Raw genomic sequence first — 17,543 nt, forward strand, 5'->3', positions numbered from 1 at the left:
GCGGTCCAGTTCTGGTCACCAGTACTAAGAAAAGATATCCTTGAGTTGGAAAAAGTCCAGCGGAGGGCAACCAAACTAATTAGGGGTATGGAGGACCAGAGCTACGAGACAAGGCTACTAAATTTAAACATGTTCACATTGGAGGTGAGGAGATTAAGGGGGGATATGATTTCCATGTACAAAATGTGCAATGGTGGTAGCAACATTAGCGATAAACTGTTTAAAATAACTCCATTACAAAAACTAGAGGCCATCACCTAAAATTGGTGGAAAAAAAATTCCAGCACAAGGGGCGAAGGGGGTTCTTCACAGTAAGATCAGTTAGGGTCTGGAACTCACTGCCACAGGCAGTGATTTCAGCGAAGACTGTGGAATTGTTCAATAAACTTTTGGACGATTTCTTAAGGGACCATAATATACAGGGGTACAGGTACTCCTAGAATTAGATCCTAATAGGTTGGACTTGATGGACTAATGTCTTTATTCAACCTCAAATACTATGTAACTATGTAACTATATATCAATTTAATCATTTTATTTGATTACCAAAATATCCTGTTGAACTGGGATCTTTATAGAGCTATCTGGATTTGGCTAATTCTTGGTGCTGCCTTGGAGGTTATATCCAGACCAAAGATTGTAGATCCTGTCTAAATTGTGCCCTTTAGGCACTGCGCTCTGTCATTGGTGCTCCCTAGATCTTCCGGTACTGTGTTAGCTGCAAAGCACTTTTCAGGTCCAGAACTGTACCACGGCTTTTGGATTGACCTGCCTTTTACTAAGCACTTGATTTGGGCTGAGCATTGGAAGCTGCAATACTATATTATATTTTTATACACCACCATTAGTCCCCTATGAATTTCCCTTCGAAGCTTGCATGTAGCTCATGCTTTTTAGGTTTTCCCTCAGTCACTGCTTATATTAGAAAGACTGATTCTCTCTTGTTATTCCTGATGGTACCCATAAAGTTGAACCAGCTTCTCTTTTAACTATTTCTCAGTGGCTCAGACAGATCCTTGTAAAAGCTTATGGTCTTAGGAACAAAGTTCCACCTTTTCCTGTCGAGGCACACTCTCCTTGATCTGTGAGTTCACTGGGGTTTTTAGGCATCAGGCAACTGTTTCTCATATTTGCAAGGTTGCCATTTGGTCATCCATGCTCCCAGATGGATGTTCAGGCCTCATCTGATGCCAGTTTCAGGCTTAAGCTCCTTCAGGCAGCAATTTGAGCAGCAGGTTGCTCCCAATTTTACTCTGTTTGTCTGTAAGCCTATTAGCTTTATGTTTGCTTTGTTGGACTGCTTTGGGGTTCCACTTGTCTCAGATAAAATTAATCCCGTGTCCCTTAATTAATGATAAAGAAGACAACATTTTTTATTCTTACTGTAAAATTTGTTTCCTGAAGTTCATCAAATGACACAGGTCCCACCCGTCTGTGATTATGATCTAATTTTAAGTACTGTTTTTCTACAATAATGAAGCATGCTGGGGGCCAGAGGGGTTATACCTGGCTGCTCAACTGTTTTCTTGTTCCCCAGTGTACAAATTGTGCTGTAGGTGGCAGTATAACCCAATTGTTTCAGATTAACTGAATCCGGCCACTCGTGATCCACCAAACCCTAGATAATAAAGCTACAGATATGTAACTATGTAACTATGTAATCCTTTGTCCCTTAAACTTCAAAGAACAGATTTTATGGTTAGTATCGTTTTATTCCACCCCTTTGATTTTCTAAGTACTTAGTTCATAATCATCAGGTTTACAAATAGCCAAAGCCCCCATTTTAAGCAAAGAAGTTTGTAAGAAGTTTGTATTATTGTTGAAGAATAAGTGTGTGCAAGAACATCATTCATTTTATCATAATATAAAGTATTACTACGGTTAATGTTATTAAGGCTACTATAACTTTTATCCCCACCACTGTGCCCTAGTAGTGTACTGACTAGGGTTGCCACCTGTCCAGGATTCACCCAGACAGTCCGGGTTTTGAATGCTGTGTCCGGGTTTCATGGCAGCAGAAACCCGGACACAAGATGTCAGACAGACAGGGGCAACCAAAATTAAGATAGGGGCTACTGGCCCCCCACTGAAAATAGTCTCAACTGTAAAATTTACATATGAATGGGTGGCGCTATTTACATATGAGTAAGCCACGAATCATTCTCCCCCCAAAAATGTCAGCGTGTCGCTAGAGTGTTCGGGTTTCGCTTGATAAAAGGTGGCAACCCTAGTACTGACTATGCTGACAGGTCTCCTGCAGCCTGTTTTTGACACATACTTCTTTTAAGATCAATTACACTTATTGTCACAGTTGAGACTGTCATCCGCTACAGATAGAGTAATCTGGGGAGGCCCAAAGGATTGTTGTGGGGCCCCATGATCTGTAGTTACGGCCCTGATACATCCCCACCCTCCTCATCACTGGAGCCCACTTGCTATAAACTGCAGCTCCATGAACATCATTGGCAATTAATTCTACTTGTCTGTTGTCCCCTCCCTCAACATCTGATAAAATCAAATGCTTTACATCCTTCTGCAGCAAATTAAAGAAGCTGTGCTAAAATAATTTTGACGACTCCTTAATATCAGTTTGCGGGACTAAAACAGGATTAGATGTTGAAGAGAGGAAGAAGGGGGTGCATTTGCAGCTGCAGATGACACTGCACTACTCTGTGCCTGGGAGGAGGAGGAGGAGGAGGAGGACGAAGACTTGCCTATCCACTCCACCAACTCCTGCACATGTTCTGGCTTTATAGGATGTCCACTACCAGAAATGAAGCTGTACCCTGTCTCACAAATGTATGGCTCAGCCACCACTTTGTCCTGCTCGTCCCCTAATTTTATCACTTTTTTTATTTTTTACATTTTTTAAAAACTGTTTTTACAATTTTATGTATCTTATTATCTTTTACTTTTTCATTTTATTATTTTTTATGTTTATCACTTTTTGTTTTTAATTTTAATTATTAATATTTCTTCTTATTTTTTACTTTTTTAATTCTTAGTTTATTGGTTTTTTTATCAATTTTTTTATTTATTTCATTTTTATTTTTTCCACTTAACTTTATATTACCACACAGGAGCTAACAAGCCCATGTTCAATAGCATTTGGAAGTGACAGGTTCCCTTTATTGAACCTGTCATCTCCAATACAGGAGTTTGAGCACAGCACTGTGCTGGAACTCCTGTAACAGCTGATATGTGAAGGCTATGACTGCAGCTCTCCCGTATCAGTGTTTACATGGAGCAGAGCAGAGAACTGGTGTTCTCCGCTCTGCTCCCCACTCTCCATCCTGGAGAGAGGATCTCCATCTTCAAAGAGAGGCGGCCTGCGGGGAGAGAGGATCACTCTGTGATCACACGATTATAGAGAGGATCCGTGTGACACACAATGTCGCAGAGATCACTTGTACAATGCAAGCAGTGGCTTCCCCACTGTACATTTAGCCCTGCTTGCCCAAAGTAGGGCTAAATGTAGAAGAAAACTTTTTTACACTCCTGATGCCCCTTTACTCCCTGCTGCCCTGAGGCCGGGCCTCGGTGGCCTTGTGGGAAATCCGGCCCTGTGTACAGGACATGAAATGAGGGGAGATCTTCCTAATGAGATATACATCACAAAACACTGGAGTGGTTTTACACTTCCCTACTCCATATCAAATTTAAAAAAAAGAACTTTTGGCCTTAGATATACTTTAATTCACCAAGGCTGAAATAAACAGTTCAAAATAACTCTTACAATGTACTGATCACATATCTTCCCAAGGATTATATATCACCATATCAATTAAACTATCTTAGCCTCTTGCCCAGTTCTACAGATGTTGAAAATTCTTAGAATTTTGTTATTATAGCCCCTAGACAAAAAAGAGCAGTTAACCCTTGCAGTGCGGGGTGTAACTCCACTTCAAGGGTTATTGACAACAATTTCCCGGATTTGTTCTTTAAACTTCAGCTCATAGGATTGTCTAACACCAGTTTAGTGTGAGGCTATTAACAAAATTAATTGATCTATTTATAAAAAACAATAGCAGAAGTGTCTGTTTTGTTCAGCTATCTGTAAATGCTGCTGCACATGTTTATATTGTTTTGGACCTAGTTACTACTTCTTTGACTAGTGTTCACATTTCTCTCCACCAGGAATATCTGATAGAGTTTGGATATCTTCCTGATGACAATCTCACTGACTATGATGTTCCTGACGCACCATTTATCACAGAACATCAGATTCCTGAAGAGTTTATTAGTGGTCTGGAATGGTTTCAGAGACAAAATGGACTGAATGTAACAGGTAAGATAGCAATCAACCTGTCTTTGGGCCCTGTAGATTAGAGTACTATTGTACAGCGCATGAGTTAAAGGTTAAAGTACATCTAAAGGCTCCTGTATCACAGTTTAAAAAAACCTCATATCCAGATACTATGTGATGCAAGAGCATCATACATAGAAAAATAACTTCCTTCTCCACCCTATAGTCAGCCGAATCCTCATTTATCTGTGTCTCACACACTTCCACTTCTAGGCACTGCAGGCTTTTATCAGCACAGTTAGTCATGTGAATCCAAAAAGAAGTGGGCAGGGAGGGACCAGAATAGAAGACCTCAGTTCTACTTCAAGCATACTATATCCTTATTCCTACATGATATTCAACTGTTGTTTTACTGGTCACAGAATCTGCCTACAAACTTTGCCTTACAGGGTTCCGTCTAGCACTTTAATCCAATCCCCACCACACATATTGGTCTGTCTTGAGTATTCTATTCCTAGCATACACACCTCACTCACACCTCAGTACTTCTGCCAGGAGTGAGATGACCTATCCTGTACACAGAGCCCACTAGCAACTTTTTTTCTACCAACAGTGTACAGTATGTGCAATTATCATAAGAGGCATATCTCAGCATATCTGCAAATTATAGCACAAAGTGCCCAAGCAGTGCAACAGCCACATATACGTTATCACTCCATTAACACCACTGACATCCTTGCTCATTCTTCTTTCTGGTTTAGCATCTTTGGTCATCTTGATTGGCCGGCCTGGAATTAGGTAACACACATGTGCAGTGAATTTATCCTTTAAGGAGGAATGGGCTACGCCAAGAGATATCTGCAGTCAATTTATTCATTGCTATATATGCTCCAGGATGAGGCTTTCGTAGATCACAGTTAGGACCATGCTACACAAAGGAGCCTTGAACGAGACAATGGGGCTTCCACATGTTGCAAATGTTGTGCAAATGGTGCAAATTAATGCAAATTGTTAGACAGTATAATTTGTTTTTTTGCAGGCTAGCTGGTAAATGTGCTGAGAAATGTTTGTGCTTGTACTGTGCAAAATCTAGCCCAAACATTAATTGGTGTGGTTGCCATTTCTGTTTAGGTTGCTGAATTTGATGTGGGGACACACAGCGCTTCAGCTGCCATTAGGCTTTGATGGGCTTCTGCTGTGTCCATACCAGTGTCTTTAAAGGTGCCCATACACTGCACGATTCTCGTACAAGAATCGCGGGTGTATGGAAGGCGTGCGACCGTTTCTACTGTACGGTCGCACGTCTTCCGTCAAACCAGCATGCTAGAAAACCTGCCGGGAATCGTACGATTCTCGGCGAGTTAGTGGCCTGCTGGTACGACAACTGCCGAACGGGCCGGTGTGCGCACGCGCACACTGCCCGTTTGCAGTCAACGTAAGCCCGCCCCTCATTACAGTCATCGTAAGTCCGCCCCTCAGGGGGGCGGGTTTGCGATGATCGCAAGTACGATCTGCATGTCCAAGATGGGCAGATCGTACGTTTTTTTAAGTACTTTACAACCCTCGCAAGACAAAGGGTTGTAAAGTGTATGGGCACCTTAAGGAAGAAAGAGCTAAGTTCAGGCATACCTGCCTTTTAAATGTGTCGATTGATATGTATGCTCCAAAATAGAAAAATAGAGTTAGGACCATACTGCAAGGAGGAGCCTTGACGAGGCAGTGTGGCTTCCATTGTTTGCAATTGTTGTGCAACTAAGACCTCGGTTTTTATTGCAAATTGTTAAACAGTGTAATTCATTCTGTTTTTTGGAGACTAGTGGGTAAGTGTGCTGAGTATTTTTTGTGTTTGTATTGTGCAAAGCCCTTCCACTTTAAAAGCTAGTTGTAAATTGATTGGTGTTGTTGCCATTTATAATTAGTTCATTTATCGTGGCGCCCAAAGCATGCCAAGAATACACATGAACATACACATGAACATGTGTATTGTTGCTAGTGGTAGGCAGTACAATACACAGTGTAACAATACACATGAACATGTGTATTGTTGCTAGTGGTAGGCAGAAAAGGAGCTTTGATCGCAGAAGAGACATATACAGTTGTTTCCGCAATGAAAGCCTACCTGCTAGCAATGTTTCCTTAAAGGCTTTAGTTCCATTTTAAAATTAAAATGTATAGCTGTCACCATTACCACCTCCTGGCATCTGTCCACCTTTTTTTTTTTACCCTTGCAGAGAAACACCTGCAATGTGTGACTATAACAGGGTTATTCACTAAAGGGTGAAGAGTTTGGAGAAGGCAGGAGAAGAGAACAATCTAGGCCAAAAAAGCTGATTTGGAAAAATTCTCTAATTCAGCTCACTTTCCAGTTCAGCTATGTTGTCCTAGATTGTTCACTTCTCCTGCCTTCTCCAGACTCGTCACCCTTTTGTGATTAGCCCTCTAGATTTGTTACCTATTCTGAGAGTTTGCACACTCTTAAGCTGGCCATACACCTTACAACCATCGCACGACTTTCGTCGTTTGCGATAGTTGTAAAGTAATTAAAAGCTTGTACGATCTGCCCGTCTTGGACAGGCAGATCGTACTTGCGATCATCGTAAGCCCGACCCGCTGAGGGGAGGGCTTCTGATGATTCCAATGCCACAAGGGCAGTGTGCGCACCGTGCGGCATTTGTCTCTCGAGAACGCCACTAACCCGCCGACAATCGTACGATTCTCGGCGGGTTTTCAAGCCTGCTCGGGACACAAGACGTGCGGCCGTACAGTAGAAACGGTCGCACACCTTCCATACACCTGCCGATTATCGTACGATAATCGGCAGGTGTATGGGCACCTTTACGATGCTTCCCAAGTGTTTTACTAATGGATGTCAGCTGCAAAATCTAATTTGCATGGAAATTGCAGGGAAATTCCTGATTGTGTGTCATATATTGAAACCTATTTAGCTGCCTACACACTTGGGGTCTGTTTAGAAACCTGGTATTTCTCAAAAAGATCTTGACAGGCCTGTAACCCCACTCCACACACATTACATACACAGCACACTAAGGCCCTATTCGCACCAGTGCGTGCGCATTTTGGTCCGCCTTATGTGTACTTGCACATGTGCTGCATTGGGTTGTTACAGCTCATTGCAGTGCTTGTTTTTTTTCTTTTAAAAACTTTTATAAAATTAATGTAATAAAATATAAGCAAAGCAGTACCACACATTATAACATGCTGGGTTGCAAAAAAATGTTTGTCTGCATAATTTTATCATACACCAATGCATTAGGCAAATGGCTCTGCAGATTGGGCAGGCATAGGTGTGAGACCAACCTCCAGATTTTTTGTGTAAGTTGCTTATTTACAGTTTTGCGTACCTTTCATTATTACCACTTCACAAAAAGACACAATTTAAAATTTACAAATATTTGTTATTTATTAACCCAGTTTGCCCCTATAAACTTCAGTGGGATTCGCCATTTAGTTTGGGTTCATCCAATCTCAAAAAGGATTTGTTATACCCTTGACAAATCAAACTAGATTTGCTCATACCTGTTGCCAACCTTCTCAAAGCACCCGTTCCCAAAATGCTGAAAGATGCTAGGCAATTATTATCTAAACCAAATTTCAATAAAAATAATATTATTCAATACTTGTGTTAGTGTGTTGTGTTACCTACTATTTTTATATCAAAAAGAGAACTTGTGATCAATCCCTTCCTGACCGATAACGGAATTATCCCGTCACCATCGTTCAGTTCATTAATGACCGGTGATGGGATAATTCCGTCAATCAGTACAATGAGGGCTGGTCTGTGAAGGGACTAGCAGCTCATTGAGGTATTGCTATTGATGGGTCCCTTAAGGTCCAAGGCAGACTCTCAACAGCAGATTAGGTGGTCACAGTCCTGTGATCACAGCGAGAGCTGGTCGCTGTGATTGCAGACACATGAATGTCATAGAGTCAGCAGTTGCTCACTGTGCTTTTTAAACAGCTAGCCGGCTGTGTATACAAACTGATACAAAGTATCTCTGAGGAGAATACTGTATTCTCCTCAAATATACGAACTATCAAAGCCATATAATTTATTATGAATTACTTTTGGTTAGCTACATGTTTTGCTTTGGACTACAAATCCCAAGGATGAGCCCCTAAAATGTAAAACTTATGCCAAGGACGAGCCCAAATGTAATGCTTGGCAAAACGTTTATTTATATTTGGTGTCTGTTTCCTATAGTAAAGCTCAAGGAAACTGACACAGTAGCATTTAAAGTACTTTACCAAGTGAAAAATTGCTGCATGCACAAACCTAATTACAGGAAAAGTAAAACAAAACAAACATACATGCTGCTACAAACAAACATACACATGCACCCACTACACTATCATTTCTAGTACATGTAATGGTTTCTAAGAGAGGATACACTTAAAGGTACTTAGCTTCCAGTTGCAAATTCCGTAAATTCCATAAAGAACAGGGCTTCTTGGCAAATAAGCGTTTGCAGGAAAATGGCTTCTGGTGGCATTCTTTCTCTCAAAGTCCTTTGTTTCAGAATTCCATGGTGACGTCCTCTCTTCGTTTTGCCAAGCATTACATTTGGGATCTGTGACGGACCCCAGTACTCAAGATGAGTATGTCTGCCGCTGTATTCTTCCTTGCTGAGGCGATATTGCAACCCGCTGATCTTTAGCTTCCAGTTTCCCCAGTCACTAGTCGGGACCCGAGTGTAGTGTAAAACAAACTCTGATTTATTGAGAAACTGTACAACCTTTTATACAGAAAGTGATCAGATCAGATTATGCAGAAAGGTATATGTATCTTTGTAAATCCAGTAATAGCACTTCCCGATCTCAGCCAAGGTGACCTGAGTCCACACCTCCTATTTATTGAGTTTCAAAGAATCATTTACAATATTGCTATTGTGATGGAGTGTGTTTAGAAAGGACTCAGATATATGTACTTAATAAATATTTATTTAATTATTATAAAAAAAAATCCCATAGTTCAATATAAAACAATCTACTTGTAGTAACATTCATGTAGTTTTCCAGATGTCAGAATCCTGTCTCTAACGGCTATTGCTGATTCATATACTTATAATCCATATTACAAAGTAGTACATTCATATAACTTTTACATATTCCATATAATTCTTAAGTATATCATTATTTGATGAATCCCCTACGCGTTACGGCCACAACGGCTTCTTCAGGGGGGTATGTTTGTTTTGTTTGTATCTATCGATTTTCAGCAATAATCTGTCTTTTTGAGGAAAAACACACATATAGTACAATATCAGTTAGTATTCAACCATGAGATCAAAAATCAGCATATAATATATTGTATCTCAAAAATCTTCAATTATTTCTATTTTCTACTTGTACATACAGTTCCTTATTTATCATTAGTCAATATATTCTATTCGTTATTCTTCATTTGTCAATAGTAGGTTCACATTGATCTTCAAACATGGGATATCTTGTTTCCATAGATTATTTGTCCATCAACACTTATTCATCCATAGTGCATATATTTGATCTTTTTACCATTAGATTATTCAGTATATGTGCAGAAATATTTCATCATTTTTCCTTTTTTCCATGATATATGTTTTAATTATAATTCTTGGTCTAGATATACAACAGGGTATTTCTACATCATACATGTGAATGGTTAATTATTCTACCTTTCTTTCTATTCAACTATTCGTCCCGAGATTGCATGATCTTGGAGAGGTCTTACTCTCTGGGTGATGGGGAATCCCTCATCAGCTCTATAGAGTGTCACACGGCGGAACCAGAGACGCATAAGGAGTCCAGTGCAGCTTCACAGTGCTAAAAAGTGATTAGAGTGCTTAGTCTAGGTTAAATATTAGCTTTCCTTTCATGTGTAGTTATTTCAGTTTAACTGTGTGTTAAAATGGTACCTTTCCTCTATTCCTAATTAACCTCATAGGTTAGCACCTACACTCTTAGGTCCCTATTATGCCAAGGCGGTCTCACAACCCTGTGTGTATATACAAGTGTCTTAATTACAAAGTTTCATCAGGTGTTCAGTGACTCCCCTCCTTCTTCCATATATCAGTATTTTAACCCAGTGTTTACTACATATTTTAAACTAGTTTTCATGTGTTATACCCCAGCCCTTTATCATTCCAGTATTTATGGTTTGTGCATAGGCACAGTGTATTGGCTCTATATGTATTTTAATTTCTCAGATAAAGCTTTCACTCCATAGCCTCAAAGTCTATTTATATTATCTAAGTGCTTCTGTGAATCCACATCGCATAAAACGAAAAATTAGTTTGCTGCACTCCTTACTGTCTCTTGAAAAAATGTGTGAATGGGTGCTCGCAGTGACCACGGGGGCGCCATGAGAAAATACGAAATTGACATTGTCTATCATTAAAATGGACATTTGCTGAATTTAACAGCTTGGTGTGCTGGTGACATCCTTTACAATTTCAGATCAGATTATAATCCCATCACATCCACCCTGCCCTCCCCAGACATTCTGACTGCACAACCCCACAGGGGTCCACCTGCTAAAGAGCTCCAGACAGCCATAGCAGGAGTCTGGCCAGACGCAGGAGAATGCAATTGTCCTGAGCTCCATCAAAGTACAAAGGGAGCTAACAAGAGGTGGTGCTGACAGTCTTTTGATGAACAGGTTACCCAGTATAACATAATTGAGCATAACCCAACACCAATACACATATAACCCATAAACTGATGAGCATGTCGTCACATAGCTTCCCCAAGTTAAAGGATTGCAGACCCGGTGAGACCCTCTGCGGGTCCACTTGGGGATGTCTGTGATGTTACAGTCACCCTTCCAGTTCCGTTTGCCCAGATAGTCCGTCTGCCTTAGCACTGTGTTTCCCGGGCCGGCATTGCATTGTGATTTTGAATTTCTGTGGGGCCAGGCTCCACTGCAACAGCCGTCTTTTGTCCCTGGACACTCGGTTTAACCAAACAAAAGCAAAACACCACACTAATTATGTAAACATTATTATTGCCAAAGCTGTAAAAAAAAAAAAAAAATGATTTTTTTATTATTAAAAAATTAAGAATTTATATATGCACATGTCACATCAAATTAAAGCCCATTTTGTCCTTTAAAAACATATATAATATGTGTAAGTGTAATTCATAAGGAAGATGGAAATGATGGTTAAACAAACAAAAATGGCGAAATTGCTCCGGTTCCCAGAAGCGAAAACATTTTCTGAAGCTGTGTCACTAAGGGGTTATGGACCCTCAATTATTTTTGTGATCTTTGGAATTTTACATATGCCACAGCTATTTCACTAGTCTTTGGAATGAAATTGTATGTGTGGCGTGGGGCCTCAAAATATATTATATTCACATTTCTTTGTAAAGTAATTACTTGTGGTACACAGTAAAATAATATCACTTGTGAAGTCAGGAAGAGTTGTTACTTTTTAGGAAAGTAGACAGGGAGATTTTGTTTCTGTATTTCCTGCTGTATATTGACCATTGAGTATAAGAGAAGTTAAAAACACACACGCTATTTATAATTAGTTTTATTGTTCCTTCAGGTAAACTAGATGAACAAACTACTGAAGCAATGAAATTGCCTCGTTGCGGGAAGCATGAACAGAGAATGGCGTACAATAGAGGAGCCAGGTGGAAGACAGATATGTTAACTTACAAAATTATTAACACTACAGCCAAGTTGCAAACTGGACTAGTCAGAGATGAGCTAGTTAAAGCCATAAAGGTAATTCTAAACTAGTATTTTCCCACTTTCCTAAATTGATGTAAGAAAAAAAAAGTGTTTTCCATTTACCCCCCTTTACTAGAGGGGCTGGCAGTGACACACAGAAAAGGAAGGCCAGTGCTGTGAGCACCCAAACAGATTTGCTAAGCTTGGTGAGGATGTGTGAGTTGCATACTCAGATTTGGCAGCCCTAGATGTCACTGCTACCCCTAACAGTCAGGAGAGCAACCTATCTAGTTTGGGTGGTGAGGTTAATGCAGGAAAGTCTAGAAAGGTGGTAGTAATAGGGTATTCAATAATCCGGACAGAATAGTTTATCACCCAGATAGCCTTAGCCGAATGGTTTACTGTCTTCTGGGTTTTTTAGAGCACTGGGCTGACCTTTCTTTGGGGTACAACCTATATGCTACAGTTGGTCTGCACCTATGTGGAAGGGGGTCTGTCTGCTGTGCTAGGGAAGAGGTTTATGGGAAGGTTGGAGGAGTATTTAAACTAGGATTTCGATTTGGGGGGGGGGGGGTTAGTAAGAATATAATGGGGCAGGTAAGTCAGACAAGAGTCAGACTACAATGGAAGGTGGAACAGGGGGGACAAGGGAAATGGATAAGGAGATTCCTATGTTGCAAACATTGGCGATTACAGTACTATTTATACTACAAAAAAAGATACAGTTTTACAAGTGAAAAATGTAAAAATGGACTGAAGTGTTTGTTTACCACTGCCAGAAGTCTGCCAAGCAAAAAAGGAGAGTTGAAAGCTTTGGTGCATAAGAAGAACTATGACATAATTGGTATTGCTGAATCTTGGCTTTGTTCTTCATATGATTGGGCTGTTAATATTCATGGCTGTGCTCTCAGAGTAGCAGGGTAAAAATAAAAAGGTGTCAGTGTTTATCTCTATATGAGAAGTGATCTAAAAGTGAGTGTGAAAGAGGGCTTTGTTTATGGTGAGTGTGATGGTTCTGAGGCAGTATGGGTGGAGTTACATATTGAAGATGATGGTTGAGTAGAAACATCTTTTATGAGGGACCGAAAGGAATGAAAAGTGTCTGCCGTTTCCTGCCTCATGGTATCCATGAGACCTTTTAACATATCTGCTGATTCCTTAACCACTGATTTATTGACACAGTGTTTACACAAGGGTTTAGCATTGTGAGAACCACATTGTTTGCTCCTGGGATAAGTACTAGTTGAGGGAAAGGTAGACTTTTTTACAGGTAGGAAGGAAATGAATATATGATTGACCAACCTGCCTTGGAGCCAGCAATCTGATCTCCCATATCTGGAGATTCAGCGGGTGCAGCAGAGCCTAACAGCATGGTGAGAGGAAGCACTAGGTTTGTCAATCCAATAAATGCAGTAAGGCACCAGGAAACTCCACCCAGGCTCCAGCGCCCTCCTCAGGTGTTCCCACCTCACCAGTGTGGATCCCTGTGTCAGATATGTTTGAGTTGAGCCTGATGAGAAAAAAACATGTGTCTCCAGAAATTCATGGTGCCTGTCCCCCCCCCCCTCCGGTCCCAGCATGGCCGCTTCATCCAACATGGCTGCCCCTGCCAGAACCATATACGTCACCGGCCGGGTGACGATGGAATACTGCTAAATTATGGAAACACATCACCAGAAGACATGTCCAAGCTCAATCCATGCTCTGCCATCCTGGAGGAAGGTTACTCTTCACCTAGCTCAGCCACCCACACCAAGTAAGAGAAATCATAGGACATTTAAAGAAATACTTTGCAGGGCAATGTATATTTGTTTGATCTGGATTCATTATGAAATAAAGATTGAGAATACTACTTGAAATAGCAAATCAGCATTTAATGCAATGCTTAACGTTAAATAATTTTACAACTTATTTGTTTTAATTAATAATTTTACTCTTCATTTGCAGGTTTGGGAGTCTGCATCGCCACTCAAATTTGTGGAAGTGAATGTTAACCAAACAGCTGACATTGACATCTTTTTTGTATCTGGTCTGCATAATGATGGTGAAAGGAATGCCTTTGATGGCCCAGGTCGTGTCCTAGGCCATGCCTTCATGCCACCATTCAGCAAAAGCAAGAAATCCATTGATGGGGACTTACATCTTGACAATGATGAAAAGTGGACAATCAATGAAAAAAAAGGTATATTTATCTAAATATGTTTCTTATTTAAAATTATGCAAATCTTAATCTGGCAGTCATGCCGTTTTCTTAAACATTAATAGCAAAACACAAATAATATTTTAACATTGAGATTCTACAACTGCAAAACTACAGTTCAATTACTCGACATGGTTGTGCACATTCTAAGATGTGCTTATTTTCATAACACCCGTTATGAAAATCTCATGGAGGAAGAAACTAGAATATAGTTAGGGGCTTTAGGGTTGCATTTTTTGGGGTTGCATATTAACAACGGTTCTCCAGGTGTTCTGATTTATAATTATTCCAATAACTTATAATTGTCTTTTAAAATGAATAGTGATTAATATTTTTTTTTTAAATAATTATGTTCAGGAATAAAAAGGAATAGAAGGCTCTTCTAGGTCTGGCACATACAGGAAATTTTTCACGAGGATACTGTGCTTGTCCCCTGATGGTATAATACAGTTTAAGAATCCTTGACCGTTACCTTCTGCAGCGAGTGTGTGTGTGTGTATCTCAGGATATACAGTTTCATCTGATAGGCAGTTGCCTATTTTAATATATCGATCTCATTAATATTTTAGGGGTGAACCTTCTGCAAGCTGCTGCACATGAACTTGGACATTCCTTGGGTCTCGAGCACTCCACCATTCCCGGGGCTCTGATGGCACCAACTTACAAAGGATACAAGCCATTATTTGAACTTCATCCAGATGATATTGAAGCCATTCAGGCACTGTATGGAAAACCTACAGCAAAGAAAAATTCAAGCTCAAGTTCTCCTGAAGGCAGTTCCAAAGTTGTCACACCTGGTCCTGGGAAAAAGAATATCACTGCCAGCGCAACATTATCAGACAATAAGGATCCTAAAAAGCAGTCTATAATCAAGTTGTGTGGAGATGAAGAAATTGATACTTTTGTATCCACCAAAGATGGTGCAATTTATGTATTCAAAGGTAATTTTTATTATATTAAACAGTTCACTGCCTTTTACTTCCAGGTCCCAAAGGCTAACTTGATACCAACAGGTATGAAAGCTGCATATACTATATACTACCTGTTAATTATACATCACTGGTTTTAATTGTAAAGAGTACACCTGATAAAAACCAACAGGATAAACTCAAATTTCCCATTCGTAAATTTAGCTGAAAAGAGCAAAGGAAGATGTTTGCTTTATGGAGACACTGTCACTTGGCCAATTCAGGTCAGAGTGACAGCCTCCGTGTAAGGCCAGACCTACTGATACTCACTTTTCCATTGATCTCCTGTCGCTTCTTCTTCCAATGCAGCCACCACCAAAATGCTTGGTTTTTGGTGTTGTCAGACAGAGCCTAGAAGCCCTCACTCTGGCATGTGACAGACCCAAGCACTCCATCATAGGAGGAGGCCACACGCTCTACCAAACCTGGAAGCATCAGGTGTTCTGCACTAGCTACAATGGAGAAAGGAGCACCGACAATGGCTGGAGAGGTGAGTATTAGTGTGCATTCCCCAGCAACACATGTTTACATTTTGTTCAACCCCTTGCCTTTCCATTCAGCTGCTATAAGTAAAAAAAAACTTCTTGCAGATATAGAGGAGTATGTGACTGCACCCACTAGTTACCAATTACCAGCACTGTCAAATGAAGAAAGCCCATAGCTCTGTGTAAGCTATAACTTGAGCAGCTTTATCATGAGCAGAATCTTTTTACTTCCCACAGCTAAGCTGAGTGAGGAGAGAGCATAAAGGGGATGTGAGCTGGGGTTAAAAGTTTCTGCCTCCAGAGACCAGAAAATCCTTAGTCTACAGTAGCTATGCAGTCACCACATACATTGCGGGACATGTATCAAGCAAATTAGCAACATAATTGGTCAAAAGTCAGACTGCCACTCTTTTACAAGTCTTTGCAACAGGTTTACGGTCCTGTTTGTATTTGTTTTCCACGGAAGCCAAATGCCACAGATTGCAAAGTTTTAGGACAGATACTGAGCATATAAAAGATTTTCACTCTAAACAAACGCATAATTAAGAAATTGTCAGGGTCAGGTTTTATTTTGTCACAATATTACTTTAGAGCTGCTGAGGAAGAAATGTATAACTCATGCTGTAACCCCCGTAACAAATCTGTCTCAGAATTGTCCTACAGTCTCTGATTAGCTTTGTCATGCAAAAGAATTGATAAATGTCCCACATTGGCTACTAAATAGTGTCCTCAATTACCCCCATTAAAACTGCAGCAGTATATATTCCCCATGTTCAGCTCCTCAGTCCTCTGTCCTAGCTTTCTGACACGTTTCCATGCAGATTTTCTGTAACCAGAGCTTCATTCCGCCACACCATTATTCATTAGGTCTGATATCATGCCTCCCAACTTCCTGAGAGGGAAAAGAGGGACACCTATTAGCAAAACATATATTGGCAAAGGACTCACCTCTGCTACACCCTCATTACATTAATACACAAAAATAATTGGGAAAGGCCCTAAATGATTTGTTGTTACTACTACTTTTCCTTTCCACTGGCTCTTAAAAACTAAAAAAAATTGTTGAACATGCAATATTTATATCAGGCTGAAACTAAGGGGGAACAAAAACTTAGTGTTACTTACTCTTTACTTCTTTTACAATAACTACTGTTATCCAAAACAATGTGGCATGAACTGTCATACTGAGTAATACAACTAACAGGATTCCCCATTGACCTACACACTGACTATTGTTACTGTATACAATCTGTTGCTGTTACACCAACTAATGTCACTATATGTATTCTATCACACTCACTGATGTCAACCAATTAGTCAGGGACCTGAGCGCCTCCAGGTGGCACTGTGACCCTGGAACCAGGTCCTGCAGTTCCAGTGCTCACCTGCGGGTGTCCCAGCAATGAGCAGTTAGTCGCCTCCTGGTGCTGATCTGGGAGGGTATTTAATCTCTCCCTGCAGTGAGGTCAGTGCTTTACTATTGTTACCATAGCCTGTAATCCTGCTCCTGCCTTGTATCCTGACTTGGACCTGACTCTTGACCCTTACCCGTGAGGTCTCTTGATCAGTGGCTCCCCCCTTGTTGTCCTGCTCCCCAGGGTTCGCCCTGTTGTCTCTGGGGTGTAATTGCTACTTGTACTTTTATATGTTACTTGCGGGTATTGGTGGGGGTGCTTATGGTGGGGGTGTTTTTTGGAGTAGCTTATAAACTACAGTTCATAAGCATTATTTGGTGTGGTCACATATTTGGTTCTCCTGTATAAATACCTCGACGGGGTGTGTGGACACCCGTGCACGGTATCTTGACACCAATGTAACCTTTCACCAGCTATCAGAAAAACTAATATGTAATCTGTTAACAACTGTAACATTAAATAAAAAAACATCTAGAAACAGTAATTTTCTGAGCTCACGAAGACCTGTAATTTCCAATAATGTATCCCTTTTAAAAAAAAAATCAACAGAAAAA

The 17,543-nt window shown here is 40.4% G+C and overlaps 1 protein-coding gene across 1 annotated transcript in view; it reads left to right on the forward strand.

Annotated features, from left to right (window-relative positions):
* The window catches only part of LOC108796441 (matrix metalloproteinase-18-like), a 42,486-nt gene that overhangs the window by 8,517 nt on the left and 16,426 nt on the right, over nt 1-17,543 (forward strand). The window contains exons 3-6 of the mRNA XM_018567922.1: nt 4,138-4,288; nt 11,794-11,975; nt 13,869-14,103; nt 14,691-15,062. Of these exons, the coding sequence (XP_018423424.1) occupies nt 4,138-4,288; nt 11,794-11,975; nt 13,869-14,103; nt 14,691-15,062 (940 nt within the window). The remainder of the gene's footprint in view (nt 1-4,137; nt 4,289-11,793; nt 11,976-13,868; nt 14,104-14,690; nt 15,063-17,543) is intronic.

This window comes from Nanorana parkeri, unplaced genomic scaffold (genome assembly GCF_000935625.1).
Source record: "Nanorana parkeri isolate BGI_ZX_2015 unplaced genomic scaffold, ASM93562v1 scaffold1116, whole genome shotgun sequence".
NCBI classification, from domain to species: domain Eukaryota; kingdom Metazoa; phylum Chordata; class Amphibia; order Anura; family Dicroglossidae; genus Nanorana; species Nanorana parkeri.